The 16,519-nt window shown below is 38.9% G+C and overlaps 1 protein-coding gene across 1 annotated transcript; it reads right to left on the bottom strand.

The window, feature by feature from the left end:
• Nucleotides 1–3,197: 3,197 nt before the first annotated feature.
• Nucleotides 3,198–8,438, bottom strand: LOC102074254 (transmembrane 4 L6 family member 1). The gene is made up of 5 exons (XM_005495693.2): nucleotides 8,262–8,438; nucleotides 6,414–6,503; nucleotides 6,177–6,325; nucleotides 4,606–4,786; nucleotides 3,198–3,683 (listed from the first exon to the last, which is right to left on the bottom strand). Exons 1-5 carry the CDS (start codon nucleotides 8,436–8,438, stop codon nucleotides 3,669–3,671), a joined length of 612 nt encoding a protein of 203 aa, XP_005495750.1. The 3' UTR covers nucleotides 3,198–3,668.
• Nucleotides 8,439–16,519: the final 8,081 nt, after the last annotated feature.

Genomic DNA, 16,519 nt, shown 5'->3' with positions numbered 1-16,519 from the left:
CAGACTTATTTTAACACTTTTAATCAATTACTCTTTCCCACAGCATTATGCGGCTCCAGTACTTTGTGAATTAAATCCTGCTATGTCTCCAACTGTTTCATTCTGTGCTTACAGCTGAGCTTGCACAGCTACAAGCCTGACCTATGTACATGTGACTTCTTGCGCAGGACAAAAGGTCTGGCTGTTGTTTTGAAATGCCTGCTGTTTGCAGAGTGCAAAGCCAAAGTCAGACAGCTTTCCCATAATCAATGTCATCATTCCCCAACCCCTGAGCACCTAAATGCTATCCCAGTAACACAGAACCAGGGCAGTTTGAACACTTGCAGCACAGCCCAAGCCTTCAGTCTTATGCCCCTGTGAGTCACCAGAAAAGTAACTCAAGAATGACCTTACGCTGCTTTACTCAATAGCAAAGTTGCAGCCAGAGAAAAAAACACCAAACAAACAAAAAAAACCCCAACCACAAAACAAACCAAAAAACAAAAAAAAACAACTCAAAAAACCAAAAAAAAAAATCCCCCCCAAAAACCCCACCACAAAACAAATAAAAAAGGCGCCTCTATCAAAAGCAGGAAGGCCGTTTTTAGAAGCAATGACATCCCAATGTATTTTCCTTGTGTTTCCTTGTGAGCTGTTTCAGGCTTGTCACACATGAGGCTCCTCTCATCCTCTCATAAAAGCTGTGTGGATTGCATGTTGTAACTAATTCCATGCTATCACTTAACATGAGATCATACAAGGAAATGGGCAGGGTGGTACTCACACAATTACATCATTCTTCTACCTGTTCTCTGCTGTGACTCTCCTCTTTTCCTAGGAGGCTTCATTTTTAAGTCCTCACTCTTGATCTTCTCATATTTTGTGTTTTACTCTCTCACCACTGCGGATACTTTTTTTCAGGTCTTCCTCTAATCAGAATTAGTAGCAAACCTGCCTTTCCAGACTCATAGGCAGAGACAGAGCTCATGTCATCAACACTATGCCACAGAGAGCACAGAAAACAGCTGCATAAAAATCATGCACATCCAGTCCCCATGAGTTTTTAGTACAGAACTTAAAGATCATATAATTGGCTGAAATATTTTCTTAAAAACAAAGGCCAAAATTAGTAGCAAGCATCTTATTTTATAATCAAATTTAATGTCATTTCCATTATAACCTCTTCAGATTAGAAGTTAACTTGAGAAATGATGACTGAAGCAGCATTTGTTCTGCAGTACAGCAGTCTGCTTCATGACTTTGCTTTTAAACTGAGCCCTGCAAAGCTCAGTGTGGTTATTTTTCTGGCACACAATGCCACTAGAACAGGAAACAACTACTTTATACTAAGAATTAAGCAAACCTGTAAGATAGTTTCTCAAGCATCTTGCCAAGTGTTGCAAGCACTGCTTTTACATTGCTGTCATTATTCAGGAATTGATTCCAAGCCTGTTACTGAAAATTCATGTTTACTCTGTGTGACTTTGCTGCCAGCTGATATGAATGCAACCTAAACCAATCACTTCTTCACAGTGTAACTGATAAATCTCCTGACACACTGTCTTATGCACCAGACAACAAAATAATCCGCCTGGCCATTTTTTACATGACAATACAGAGAGTAATGCTGTGCATTAGGGCTACAGTAATCTATTGGTGCTGCATGCATTTGTGCTGAAGTTTTGAGTCTGAACACTAGCCTAAGCATTCTATATATTGGAATTCTATATATTGCAAAATTGTTTCAGTTCTTTAAGTTATTGTGTGTACTAGAAAAACAAATAATCATTATACAAGAATAAAGGCAAAAATCCTTGCATGGTAATTACACATTATTCCATTGAGGACTTTCTTTTCCATTTTCTCTTCTTCCACACCCCATTTAAACTTGCAGATATTTTTTTTCAAAACTGTATCTTCACACACACAGACACTGTATCACACAGCTGCAAGGAATTCTGTGTGTATACATATGTGCATGCACATATTCTCCTTCCTCCCTCCCATAGCAAGACAGGACAGGGATAGACACTACAAAGAAATGGCATTAAATGGCATCAAAGTCCCTCAATTACCTCTATGTATTTAGAGTAATCCAATATTATGTATTTAGGTATGAATAAACACTCTTACAAAATTCAGGTATCCTAAGATTCTAGATACAAACTCTTGTCATATGAGAATTCTTTTGCTGATGTAGATGTACGTAGACAATTTTGCTTTCACAGTTCACTTCTTTTTTTCAGGTATGTATTTGTACAGGGCAGACTTAACTGTGCAGACAGCCTGAGATACACCTGAAGTTTCTGGCTGTCTTTAAGGACCACCCTCCTCGTTACAAATAGCCTAAGGATGCACTGACACCCACTGGAACTTCTTTTTATCCCATGAATAGAAACTAACTTGTTTGTTTTCAAAGACAGAATGAGCAGCTAAATTCCAAAACTGACTCATTCCTTTGAAATTAACAGCACATAACATTTTGGTTTTCACTTGAAGAATGCCATTGCCAGCAGCAATTCTACCATGCTGGCTTTGCCAGCAATGCTGTCAGTAGCACATTATTCAGATGTACTTGTGATGGAACATTCACTCTAATGTGCAACAAGCTATACTTCAGAGATTCTTACCCAGGACCTTACAGTAATGCCTTCAGGCTGATAACTGGTAAAGTCAGGTATTTCAGATTAATCTGTCTTTACTGACCTGAATTTGGACTGCATTCCTTGAACGCTGTGAGGCCTGAGGGTAGCTGAGGCACAAAACAAGAGTCATGCCCACATCTTGTTTTATCTCAGGCCTGTAATGGAGCAATCAGGGGTGATCCCCCCTGGAGAGCAGGAGGTGCTAAGCTGGGCTCAGGTGTGCCAGGACCCCCTCAGCTCCCTGGCTGAGACCTGCCAGCCCTGACCCAGGACTGAGTCTCCACATGTGCTGTTGCATCTGACCCAGAGCTGTTGGTGAACCCTTATTGAGGAACAAACACCTGTTTCAGTTCAATGAGCCAAACCAAGCAAGGAAGCAGTTCCTACTCTGGCAGAGCCTGCTGGAGAGGAAAAACAGGTTATAATCTGACTGCATTAAATCCATGTTCTCAGGCCACCGCTGTCCTTTACTCCAAGACCAGACAAGCAGTGTTTCAACATAGGCAGGGAAGGAATCACTGACACCTCCTGGGTATTTTTAATACAAATCTTTATTTGTGAAATACAGGGAAAGTTCAGAAAAATCCTTAAAAGCCCTCAGTCATCCACATTTTACTGCTGCTTTGGTTTTGGTTCAGTGAACCAAAACCTTTTATCCAGGCTAGACTGGATTTGGTTTGTGTTCATTCCAAGATCGGAATGAAAGAGCAACTTTATTGGGAAAACAGGACAAAGTACAGAGCTGTTGTGTCAGTGGAAAGAGAAAAATAAATAAAGTCACTTTAGTGACATATTTTAAGGCAGTTTCATTTTAGATGAAATGAACCAAAGATATTCAGGATACATTTACTTTCAGTTCAGGCAGGTTAGTGGAAAACCTGCATATGACTCCAACAGCAAAGGCCCCAAGTCAGTTAAATTCATGGCAACAGCACAGTTTGACAACAATGTGTATTTCAGTTTGCCTGGAATATTTAAAAAAAAAATCCACAGTGTATTCATTACAGCACACACATGCAGCGATGTCAATACATGGTGAGGTTTCTAGCAAACATATGTCTGTGGAGAGGAACAAAAAGAAAGAAACATATTAATGGAAAGAATGCTAATATTGTATCCAACTAAAAATGCAAAAATTACCTGATCACATTTAGAAAACCATAGCATAGCTCTTCTATACTGGAGTTAGAGCAAGGTAGACAGGAGGAAAAAAGCAGCAATAGCTTTGAAAGAGGCCCCAGCACTCAACTGTGTCAATTGAAAATGTGAAACACATGCTTACCTATAGTGTGTGATATAAATTATATCTGGTTCATGCTTTAAACCATGGTTTTTCCAACACTAGCACTCTGATACTGATTTTGGAATATGTTCAAACTATTTAACAAGGCTTTAAAGAAATTTGGAGAAAATTTCCTTTCCTCACTCACAAAAAAAATCCACCTTCCAAAACCTTCCAGATCTGTCTGCAGAATTTATTAGTTATTTGCAGTTTAATTCTTTCTCTTATCTTACTTCCACTATGCAAGGCCAGGATGCTGCAGTTTTCATTATATGCAACATATTGTCAGTAGCTTATGAGCTGCTGTGGACAAAAGCCAAGACTAATACAATATAGTTAGAACAAGCACCACAAAACACCACAATGGTTTAGGCAAAGACCACAAACACCAGGAGATCTGTATCTCAGTTATATCACCTACGCAGTGTGATGATTGCATGTCATCGGACAGACAAAAGCCCTCTAGCTCCCAGCTCTTAGGCAGATTAACATAACTGTGACAGTTGAGGAATCAGCTGAAAGCATGTGATCAAACACTACATGAGAATTCCAATCACAGCAGAGCTATAGGAACAGCTATACAGGGAATTGTTGCTTAAGAATACCTATAAAGTAACTGCTGAGTAAAACTTCGCAGTAGTACAAGTAACAATTTACATACTCATCTGAGAAGCATGGGTATATCTGCAAACTACTTACCTCCTCATGACTGCAGCACAACCCACACAGTCCTCCAAGAATGCCATTGATTATCTGTATGAAGCACAGAATGAATTCTATTCCTCCCAAAACAAGCAGGATGGAAAAGAGGGTGACGTTCCACTGCACGATGTTTTGAGGTTCCTGACATTCAGACCATTTGTTATACTCAAACAAGTACCTGTACACAGCAATTAAAAGCATATTAACATTGTGTTAGAGTAGGATACTTACCATATACTATAACCAAATTATGTCTAGCCTGTAACTGCATTGAGGCTATTCACTCTATGGAGTCCTAATAGGCTAGGTTCCCTTGGAAATAGATTCCTAAGGGAATAGAAAAAGCAATGGTTTACTCCATGCAAGGTTTCTTTGGTTTAGGAAGATGTTGAAATATCAACCACACATTTTTGCTAAGTCTTAATTTCTTTTTTAAAAAATAATCTAAGGTGTAAAGGCAGGTTAGGGTTTCCTATCGCTGGTTAAAGTGAGACATAAACTCAAGTAAGCTGAAAGAGCAAAGGTTTTTCTCAAAACAAACACATGAGCTTTGCAAGATTGGGCTTTTTTTCTAAAGATAGCAATCATTGATCTGAAGCAAATGGGTCACTTTCTCTCCTGTGTCACTGTCTTTGGGCCCTCATATGCTTACTTGGATGAGCCAAACACAGAAAACATTTGGTGAGGTACTGCAGTATTTCAGCTGTTACTGCTCAGTCACATCTTGAGAACGTCAGCACTTGCCTTCAGCAAGGACCTAAACTAGTTCTTCTACACTCAGTCACAGTCAGAAAGATGGAGAAAGAGGAATGAAATAAGTGAAATACAAGATACACAAGAGATACAAGTGAAATATAAAATTCAAACTCTGCTGCAAAGAGCTTTATGTGGCTTCTTAGTACTCCAGCTGTCTCTAGTCTGGCATCAGCCATAAAATGTTGCTAGATACACCCTTGAGGTTGCCAGCCATACAGCCACTTTAAATGCCCACCATGATATGAACCACATCAGAATTTATGTGCATTAATGGAGAATAGCACACTGAGACTTTTTTTGCAGGAGAACCTTAATTAGGGTTAGTTAGGAGCTTCTTGCCCTCTCTGCCCTGCAGTGTACAAAGATTCTTATAAATCATCTCAAGTTTCATTTATGAGATTCTATGCCATTGTCACTAATGTGGGCATTGTGCCACTTAATGCTGGAGCAAAGCAGCTTCAGAAGCAAATTTGACAAAACAGACTCTTACAAACGATAAGATAAATATCTTAACAACCTCTATTCCTAGTTTGTAAATCCTTCAAAGTCCTAAAGCTTTATATTTTGTTAGAGATGTTCCTGGACATGAACAGTATATGATGTATAGATTTGATCACCTATATTTTTTTTATGGCTTTGATTTTATACTCTAGCAGCAAGGGTAATTGATGCCATTTGTTAAGTTTGAATTGGGAAGGATAGAGTTATGAATAGATCTTGGTATATGGTTACTGAACATTGCTGAAAGGTACTGGAATAAAGCCCATGTGTACATTGGCAAGAGATAACATCCTCATGAACAGATGACTTACCCTCCAGAGGAGTCAGTGAAAGGATAGATCCAGTTTCTTTCTAGGTGGGTAAAACAATACGGTCCTTGAGACAAGCCCAGCGCTGAAATGATTATACAGTACCCAGAGCCAAGGATCCCAACAAGGGCTGCCAGAACTGAGGACAGCATCTGCAGAGCAGACATTAACATGAACTTTCAGCACAGCCATGGCCTTGTCTTTGGCATTACCTGGACTGGGATGTACAGGCTCACTTACCGCGCAGCCCTTTCCACAGCCCTCCTGGCCAAAGCACCCACAGCAGTTGTCATCGTGAAGCCCAATGAACACTGCAGCTGGAATGAGTACCTGGGTATGGAGCAAAAAACCCACACTGTTCCTTTTGGTTGCACAGAGAGGGCAGATATAATACAGTACTCAAACTGCATTCATTTATGTTGCTTCTTGGCAGTAAGCTGTACAGGTCATTCAGCTTCACTCCTATTTAACACAGTTGGCATGTCACTGCTGACATCACCAACCCCAGGACACGTATGTGTCTATTGCCACTGCTGCAATATTGCACTTAAATACAGAAAGAAAGTGTTGGGGTGTTGCTGCATTTAAAGTATTTCAGCTTTAAAAATTTCTCTTTTCATTAAACACTGTATTTGCAAATAAAATGCTTTGCAAAAAAAAAAAAAAGGCATTGGCTTTATTCCAATGAGGACTACAAAATAGTTATTTGAAAAACAGCTGCTGCTAATATACTTGTTATTTAAGAGCAATCATCATTACCTGTGTGAAAAACCAGTCTGACCTACAGTAGAAAGTCTAATAAAATTTTGCTCAATTCAGACAAACATCTTATTATAGACATCTACTTTTTTCCAAGATTTCACAACCAGTTCCCAGTGACAGAAATGCAAAGTAACAAAGCAGAAGCTATCCATGAAAAGCATAAACCATCCAGAGTTTTTAGCATAAAATCAAGAATGAACTGAAGGAGCTGAATGAACAGGAAGGAGCTGATTAAAAAGAGGATCCTCCCACCAGCAATAATAGCACTTAACAGTGTCCACTTAAGACTCTACACCCAAGAGTACTCTGGAAAAAAAAATAAAAAAGGGTAGAGAGTTATTTGCAAATGCCACAGACTTACTTAACATGAAACTGGAATAATAACTATCCTGTTGAACAGACTCATACTTGTCAACCCTTACTCAAACCCGATGCTGAGCCTCAGTGCTTCAAGTCCAGAAGAGGTTGTACAAGCACACTGCAGGAGAAGTTCCACTGGTTCCATTTGTATTATCCTGTGTGTAAAGCCCAGTCTTTGCAATTCCCACTCTAGGTCCCAATGGGACTGTAATACAGCTGTAAGCACCTCTCACAACACAAAACACCTTAGCATGCAATTGTTTTCAACCTGTGATTTGCAGACACCTTGAGAGCATAAAATCATAGTCTTACGAATTGGAAGGGACCTATAACCTATTTCTAAGAGGACTTGTAAAAGAAGATGAAAAAGGAAGCCTGGAGTTAGAGGTCTAAAATATGCTGCAGTGTGATCCACAAAACTGAAAAGATAGAAACTAAGAACTTCAGCTTAATGACATCCTACAACAAACACACTCAGTCCTTGCATCCTGTTACTCAAATGCAAAGCTTTGACAACTACCACTCAATTCCTCTGAATAAACAGCTAAGTCAGAGAAATACCTGTCAGCATGTCAGACAATAGAAATTAAGGAATTATATCTAAATGCTCATTATTTAGGGACATTTAAAATTAAAGTAGTTCAGTAATATAACAAAAATTTAAGATTTAACCCTTTATGCTAACTGTGACTTGCTGAGAGGCTTGGTTTCACTTTTGCATTTGGATTCTGTGCCCCTGACCCTATGATTTTTTTAGCTTTAAAGTGACATAATGTTGTAGATAACAAAATCAATAATAATTAATTATAACTATAACAGATAATATAGCTCTTTTTTATATATACAACTACAGAGACACCTGTTGACAAAGATATTTGATGAATAAATTCAGGTAACCAGTAGAGAAAGAGCAGTACCAAGTACCTCCAAAATAAATTTGAAAGAAGACACTAGGTTATTACTTACCAGAAAGCCTCCACCTAGAATGCCATGAAGGCACTCCACATATTTGCTGAGGTGATGCTCTGAAGCAAATCTTGTTTCACCATTGGGAAAATAAAGTAAAGTGTTGGCCACAATGCAGAGGAGGGCAAGGATGAGCAACTTATAACCAACACATCTAGCACACCTTCCAAAACACATATTTTCAACTTTAAAAATCCTCCTTCAACTTGTCCAATTCAACCTATCTCACAACTGTCCACACCTAAAAGAAGATCAGTGAGTATTCTCACCTCCTTAAATACCAGGGGTTACCTAACTACTTAGATGACGCTTAAAACCCTTCCTAACCACCATTCTCAATTGCAGAGTGAGAGGGCAGGGATGGCAGAACACCACCGCCCTTTTAAAATGCATTAATTGTAGATTAACCAAATGCAATGAAGGAAATACTGAATACTAGGTGATTTCACACAAACATATGATGCTTGGAATAATCACTGGTGAACATGATTAGATGTGAACAACAGGCTTAAACCTCAACACAAGTTCTGTAAGGAACTGAAGGAAAGATGTTTTGTTTTCTTTGTTAGAAGCAGCTTTGAATTTTAGGTTTATAGGCTGATTCAGAACAACCTGAAGCCAGGGAGAGACTTGGCTGACTTCAACAGCATTGAGTCAGAGTTTTGGGTATAAATAGAAAAAGGTCTACAGCAATGAGAAGTATGTAGAGCAACCTCTAACTTTACTATCCTGTTGATGGAACAACAGAAAACCTCACCAGGAGGTTGGAAAACAAATAAAAGGAACAGGTAAGCTTCTTAGGATTGTTCTTATTCTTTCCATTATAAGACAAGCTGATTTTAGATTAACAATCAATTAGTAAATGGCTTGGTAACAGCTAAACCAAGCAAACACTCATGAAAAATACTGCTTAAAAAAAGGATTATAAAAGAGAGCCCTTGCACTGAAATATCATGTATAGAACACACACAAAAAGAAAAATGCCAAGAAAGAAACAGACTATATCCAAGGTTTCCAAATGGTGTTTTATGTACCAGTAACATTAATTTCCATAGTAAATAGAGACACAAAGTGCACTATAAAAATTAAGATTTAGCCTTTTCTTTTGTCCCTCTTGCAAATTTTTCTAAAATAGCACAGAGCCTTTTTCTTCAGACACAGCTCAACACAAAGGTGTGAGCTGCTGTGCCTACTGCCCTCGCATGAGAGGAGCTAACAAAAATGCACAGGCCCAAACTAGATCCAGGTGGTGCTGCTGCTGCCATCATCACAGTACAATGTATTTCTCATTGCAAAACCAGAAGCTACACAAATGGAGTTTGGGAATGTACAGGTTATTAGAAGACTATAATGAAACTTTAAAAAAAACATTCAGGTTTCATTTTTGAAGGTGGAGTGGGGTGTGTTTAATAGCTAAATAACAAGCCCAAATCAAAACCATGGTATTCTTGCAAGAGATGTGTGCAAAAATAAAAGGTGGGGGGTGAAGCAGGGGAAGAGAGCAGGCTGGTGCAGCTGTGGCTTTGTGATGTAACTTCTCCGGGTATTGTAGATGCTGACCTTGGAGACTTCCTTCATTATGAGAAATATCCTCCAATTGTACAAACATAGGCTGGCCATTATTGTGTGCTTCACCTCTAATGACTAAAACAACCCTAAACATTATTCTGCAAGTTTCCTCTGCAGAAGAAGACAGACGCTGAACTGAAAACTTCCTTTATTTTTTTGGGCTAAAAGCCCAAACCACTCCTTCCCCAAAACTCACCACCCAATACTCTTCCCCTCGCCTCAACAACCACACCAACATATCACCTGTGGGACATGGATTTAAAACCCTAGCCCTAGTCATATATTTGAAAACTTGTAAATTTGTTCTATTTACAACTTAAATAATGGTTTTCTAAATACTTCATTAAAAAAAAAAGTCATCAAGAACACCCTGTATTTAAAATCAATTCTATATTTAAAATATCTTCCAATGACCTTGAAAACAAGAAAGAAAGAAAGAAAGAAAGAAAGAAAGAAAGAAAGAAAGAAAGAAAGAAAGAAAGAAAGAAAGAAAGAAAGAAAGAAAGAGAAAGAAAAAGAAAGAAAGCATGGTATTTGATGCAAATACAATTTTTTTACATTGAAAGATCTGGTCAGGTGTGAATCAAGGGGGCTTCACTAGTGCCACTGCCATTTGGACACCCTATGATACAGCTTCCACCAGAAAGTCTAACCAGAATATAACTTTTCTTTGCAGAATTTCTGGTTGTCCCACCCATCATCAGAAAAAGGTTAATGGAGGAAAGTGACTCTCATGGAAGCACTGACAGGATGTGGTAACTGTATGCCATCTGCCATGAAACACAGCAAAGGAAATAATGGCATGGGCTTCACAGACTCATTTGGAAAGACTGGGCAACATAACTTATGTATTTACACAGGTCAATAATTCCCACTTGTATTCTCTTTTAAGCTGTTCTTCTTTGGTCTTTTACTGTTTGATAGGTTGCTGCTCATGGAGGCCAGTGATGGCTCAGACAATTGCTGGGAGCACAGTGGGAATGCGTGGTCACCTGTTGGCCAAACTAAGGGCAGGGTCTGCCAGCTGTGTAGACAGAGCTCCTGGTGACCTTAGGACAGCTCCAACTCCCTTTGACCCATCAATGCTGCCGTCCTTTTCTCAATGTTCAAATGGTGCATTACCCATGTTTTCCAGTAATCATCCACAAAAAACACGGTGATGCAGCTGTAATTGTCCTCATCACCTCTTAAGCTTATATTGGTTGACAAACTTGACCTGGATAGTCACAAGAGGAAACTGCTCCTCATGAAGCCCTTGGTACCTATGGTCTCCTGGCCACAGAGAGAAGAAAGTCTCCAGATTACTTTTATTAATTAGATCACAGCTCCTCAGATGAACTAATGAGCACAAGCAACTACCAACTGTTATGAGAGCAATTGCTGCTAACACAGCTGTAACACACATGCACGTGCTTGCTTGCTATCTCTGTCACCACTTTGAGACTGAAATCTGATCTGAACCATAGAAGTCAGTGTGGAGTGAGTGCTCACCCCTCTGTGTAACACCACACACTGACACATTCAGAAAACATTTCGTTTATTAGTAATAATGCTGAACTAAGAAGGAGTCAGCAACTATGCAACAAAAGTAGCTTTTCCATTTAACCTACCAGTTTGGAGACTGAAAAGCTTACAATCAGGGCAGAGCTACCACTAAATGAGTGTACAGAAATCCCTCTCTTTAAAGAAGAACCCATAAACATTACTTAAGAACAACTATTACTGACCCTGAACTTGCAATACCACAATCAAATAAACCACTTCAAACACTGTTTTCTGGTGACATACAAAAACCATGCTGTAGCCTGCATTCATTAATTCTTCCAACAATGTTATTATGATAAAAGTAGGACATGGGACAAACAAATCCTTTTTCTATTTCTGCAACAGTCTGTGGGTGAAACCTTGGCCTTGAAAAATGGCCACAAAAGTTTGTTTCACCTGGACTGTACTATTTACCCTCAGGTTTGCATTTTAGATTTCTAGTCTATCCCTAAAAGTATGATGTTCTTCCAAAAGTTAAACAAGCATGAGGCATTAGCATCACTCTGCTATAAGCATCCTCTCTTCTGCATTGTGTGTTTGTAGCGACTTTATGGGTCAGAAAACTGACATCAGTTTGGCATACAAAGTCTGCATAGCACAGTACAAGGAACAGACGGTGTTACAGCTCTCAGTGTGTCACTGATGTCTCCCCTCTCCTGCAGCAACCACAAAAAACAGACATTGGAAACACGGAACAAAAATTACCAGTGTTATGTCTTTGGGTCTTGTGGTGCAAAAGTCAGTCATTAATCACCTTTGTGTTTTTCATAAAGTGATCCTGTTGGTAGTGAACTACTAATACAGAAGAAAAAACCAGACTACCTCTATCATACCATGTATTTTAGATCTGTAAGCTCAAAAAAAAGGAAAGAAAATTGAAAAGTACCAAATTATTTGCCCTTTTTTTTTTTTTTTCCTTAGCATATGCTTCACACATTGATCATGCAGTCATGCATCTGGAATTAGCCATTCGTAAGTTCATGTCAATTAAATGTTTTAATTATACTTGCTGAACAATCCCACAACTCTTGCTTTGGTTGGGAACAGTCTACATATTGATTCCACAGCAGCAGGATGGGAAATGAATTTTTAAATTTAACATGTCTTTCACATTAGCATGACTAATATTCCAGCATGTTGTCTTTACTTGCATATCTTTCAGCATCAGTAGCAGTTGAATCAGACATCACAACCAGAAAAGCAAATCAGACATGATCACAAGACTCTTAAAAAATTAACTATTTTCTAAACTGCAATCCCATCCTTCCATCAATCTTTGCTATCATCATTCAAACTGGAATTCTGAAATCCATTTAACAATATACACTCAGCACACAGAATCTTTGCTACAAGATGTTCCTTAAAATGGCGGTCAATGATAAAACCAACTATTTAACTCATGTTCCTCCAAGGGGTCTGAAAAATGTTATACAAAAGTAGCACACATTTTTAGTAGAATGGAATTTTTAGGAAAACCCCCAAAACATTATTTTAAAAATATTTTAAAAAACAATTAAAAAGAACCAATTAAAAACCATGATTAAAAAACTAATTAGTCACAGAGGATTATTTTTCATCTAAGTAACATTTGAGGGACAAAAGCAGAAGAAAATAACATTTAATGCTGATTATGATTTAATTAATTCTTAGTATTTTTTTAAGGTAACATACTGGAACAACACAGCTGAGACTGTATGCTCTGTAAATCTACAAGACATGTCTACCACGGGGTACTAGATACAGCACTCTACTGCAGCTGCTCCATTCACAAAGGTTTTCAAATGCACAGATTATGGTGCCTTTCTAAGGAACTGCTGCAATTGGCTTGGAGGATGGGGAAATACTAATTTCCTGAATTAGGACTTTTCTATTCCTTTGTACTGTAATTACAGCTAAAAGTAGCTGCGTCATTTGTGTACAAAACCACGGAATTTTGTGCTGCAGAGAGATGTGTTCATTGCAGAGCAGCATTGTGTCCTGCAGGCATCTCCTCCCAGCAGTCAGATCCTGCCCACGGCACTTTTTGCCAGTGCTCAGAAGACAGACCGCCCCAAGAATTCCAGCAGCTCCCTCTAGTGATAATCAGGCTGTGACCAGACGGGTCCTGCTGGGTCCATGCGTGGGCCTTTGCCTTCAGTGACCTCTAGCTCTCCAGTCTCCCACAACAGCACCTGAAATGCCATCTTCAGGTGAGAGGCATCTGCCTTTGGTGGAACACAACAATGCTCAGTAACAGCTCCTGGTGGCACCACGGCGCCAGGCACAAGGCACTCTTACAGGAAGAGGAACTGAACTAAGGCACCACGCCCACCAAGTCACATCTTGAGGCTTTGACAGGACAGGCGGGATGTGGTTCAGGTGTTAGTTCCAAAAGAGAGTTCCTCCAAAAATATATATTATATATATAACTTATAAATGTTAAGTTAAGAAAGAAAATAAACCAACTTTCTTCTTTTACAGAAAAGTAGTCCTGCTCTCTGCTCTCCATAAGCACAAAGACAAAGGAAACAAAACAAACTGGAAGCTTCCTCTAAAGGTGAGGAGAAAAAAAAACCTCAAAAAAGCCAAATATCACAGTCCTTCCCCAGTGCCTACACTGAATCAGATGGAACTTCCCTCCAAAAAGGCAGGCACCGTCAGGCAGAGGAAACTGCAACCATGTCAACATAGTACTTGCCTGTCAAGCAAAACATCCTGGGCTTTTATGTGTTATACTCCATTGACTCCCACGATTTTGATAAATTACACTCTGCTCTAAGATGAAAACATAGGGTTACTAAAGGAGCACTACTTAGAGACTTCAAAGGGCTCAAGGAAAATTAGGATGCGTCCTGTGAAATCATTACAATTACAAAGCCATTGTTCATATGCAGACTTTTAAAGTAGGTTGCTGATTAGTCCAGCCTATGATTAATGTGCAATGAATAAAAATATTATCCCAACAGAAATTAGTTTACAGTCAATTTTCATTTCAATTTATTATTATTATTTTAATTATTAAACTCTTTATCTCAACCCATCAGTTTTCTCACTATTAACCCCCATCCCATCGAGGGCAGAGTCAGCAAGCAGCTCTGTGCTGGCTGGGTTAAACCATGACAAGTGTCTGAAAAGTACATGCCTAGTAATGTTAACAACTAGGTTCTATTAAATTTTACTGCTAGTAACTCAATCCTGATAACCCCAGGATCATGAATGAATGAATGAATATTGCCAAGGCAGAATCTGGATTTTGTTTTTAATTATTTACGATTATAAGACAGTAATCTGAAAAATAGAAGACATTTCTACTTTTCCGTCAAAATAAAACGAAGACCTAAAATTTACAAGCTCATCTTGCAACGATCTCAAAGATCATCCTTAATGTTGTAAATTGTACTTAGAGGAAAAAGAAAAGTAATCATCATCGGTTAGAGGGTACACAGTTGCCAGGGCTATATAACTTTGCACCCTTGATAGAGTCATTTTACTTTTTATCTTGATGATAAGGAGTCCCAGTATCTCAGAAGTCATGACAGACACTTCTGTCTTTCCTTGCCTTAAAGAAAAAAGGCTCAGATACGGCCACAGCATTGCAAGAGCAACTGTACCAACATCGCATTTGCGTAGTTCTGCATGGAACTATGGCACACGGCGGAACTTAGACTGTGAACTACAGACAAAAGGCCAGCCTGCTGAGGCTCGTGAAGGTGTGCAACGCCCTCACCTGCCAGACTCAGCCACCTCACATCCGACAGTCTCTCCTCTACAGGAATTTCATATCTGTGCTGCAGAATGAGAAAACAGGCAGAAGAGGCTACAACTCCATTCCTGTTCTCCTTTTGCATTAAGAAGGCACTGTGTGAGACAAAAACGAGTTCCTTTAGTCAGGCTGAGCTTAACATCAATAGAAAATACATATTTTTTAAAATTTGAAAATTAACTATCCTGTCACGTAAGAGTAGTATAGTTTGGACTCTCTGATCATCTTCTCAAACAGTCTTCACAGACACTAGAATGCTTTATTGGTAAGTACTTTCTCACTTGTTGTCCAAGTTCTTAGCTATCTGGAACCAGACCTGTTCCAAAGCCCATGCAGATGTATTTGAGTAGAGTGCAAGCCTCAAGGCATTAGTTTGAGGATCCACCACAGTAAAGTAATTCATCTCAATTCTAGTGGCAATACATTTTCAAAGCTAGATTTCCTACTGCCTGAAACACAGAAAATAAAACTTAGCAGACACAAAAGTTCTGTGTCAGTTAAAAATTAACTACTTTATACCTATAAAACAAAACTTAGCCCTGTATTGTGAACTGTCCTACTGGAACCAAAGGATATATTCAAACAGGCATATGACAAAATAGGATCCTAATCCATATTCACTTTCTTAAAGCAAAGGACTGTATTAGGCTAGATGTCTCACACTAGTACATCACTGGAGAACTTTAAGGAGAGCAATTCCATATTGGTAGTATAAGCCATAATGTGCCAGCCTCATGTTGTGCCAAGGGAGGTTTAGATGAGATGCTTGGAAAAATTTCTTAGCCAAAAGGTTTGACCAGCCCTATGGTGGAGTCCCCATCCCCAGAGGGATTAAAAAGCTGTGTAGATGAGCCACTTGGGTGAAACAGTTAGGGTGGCCTTGGCAGTCCTGGGGGAATCATTGCACTCAACAGTCCCAGAGGGCTTTAATAAACTGATTCAATACTTCTGTGATAATCTGAAACAATCAAGACACACCAAGGTTTAGATAGACACTTGGAAATGATAGGTGTTATCATATGAAAGACAAAATACTACATGGAGCCAAGGTCCTCTAATAGTTTTATGGAGCCAAAGTCCACTAATAGCTATATAATGCCTATATCCATAAGACATTTCAACTTTATAACTAATAATTGGTTAGGTTCAAATACAATCCTGACAATAAATTAAAGTAAACACATCTATCTAAAGTACACAAACCCAGACTAACACAGCCTGTTACTTACACACATGGTAATTTCTACCTCTGCATAAGTAATCACTGTAATCATGGATTTCCTTTGGTTCATTTTATAAAGCTGTCATTATGCAAAGCATTAAGACGATTTTTAGCTACAAGACCTTACTAAGCATGGATCCTATCGAATTTAACCTGACTGCAAATCTCATCAGCCTCCAA

This window comes from Zonotrichia albicollis, chromosome 9, assembly GCF_047830755.1.
Source record: "Zonotrichia albicollis isolate bZonAlb1 chromosome 9, bZonAlb1.hap1, whole genome shotgun sequence".
NCBI classification, from domain to species: Eukaryota; Metazoa; Chordata; class Aves; order Passeriformes; family Passerellidae; genus Zonotrichia; species Zonotrichia albicollis.
This window is presented reverse-complemented; position numbering and strand designations above follow the sequence as displayed.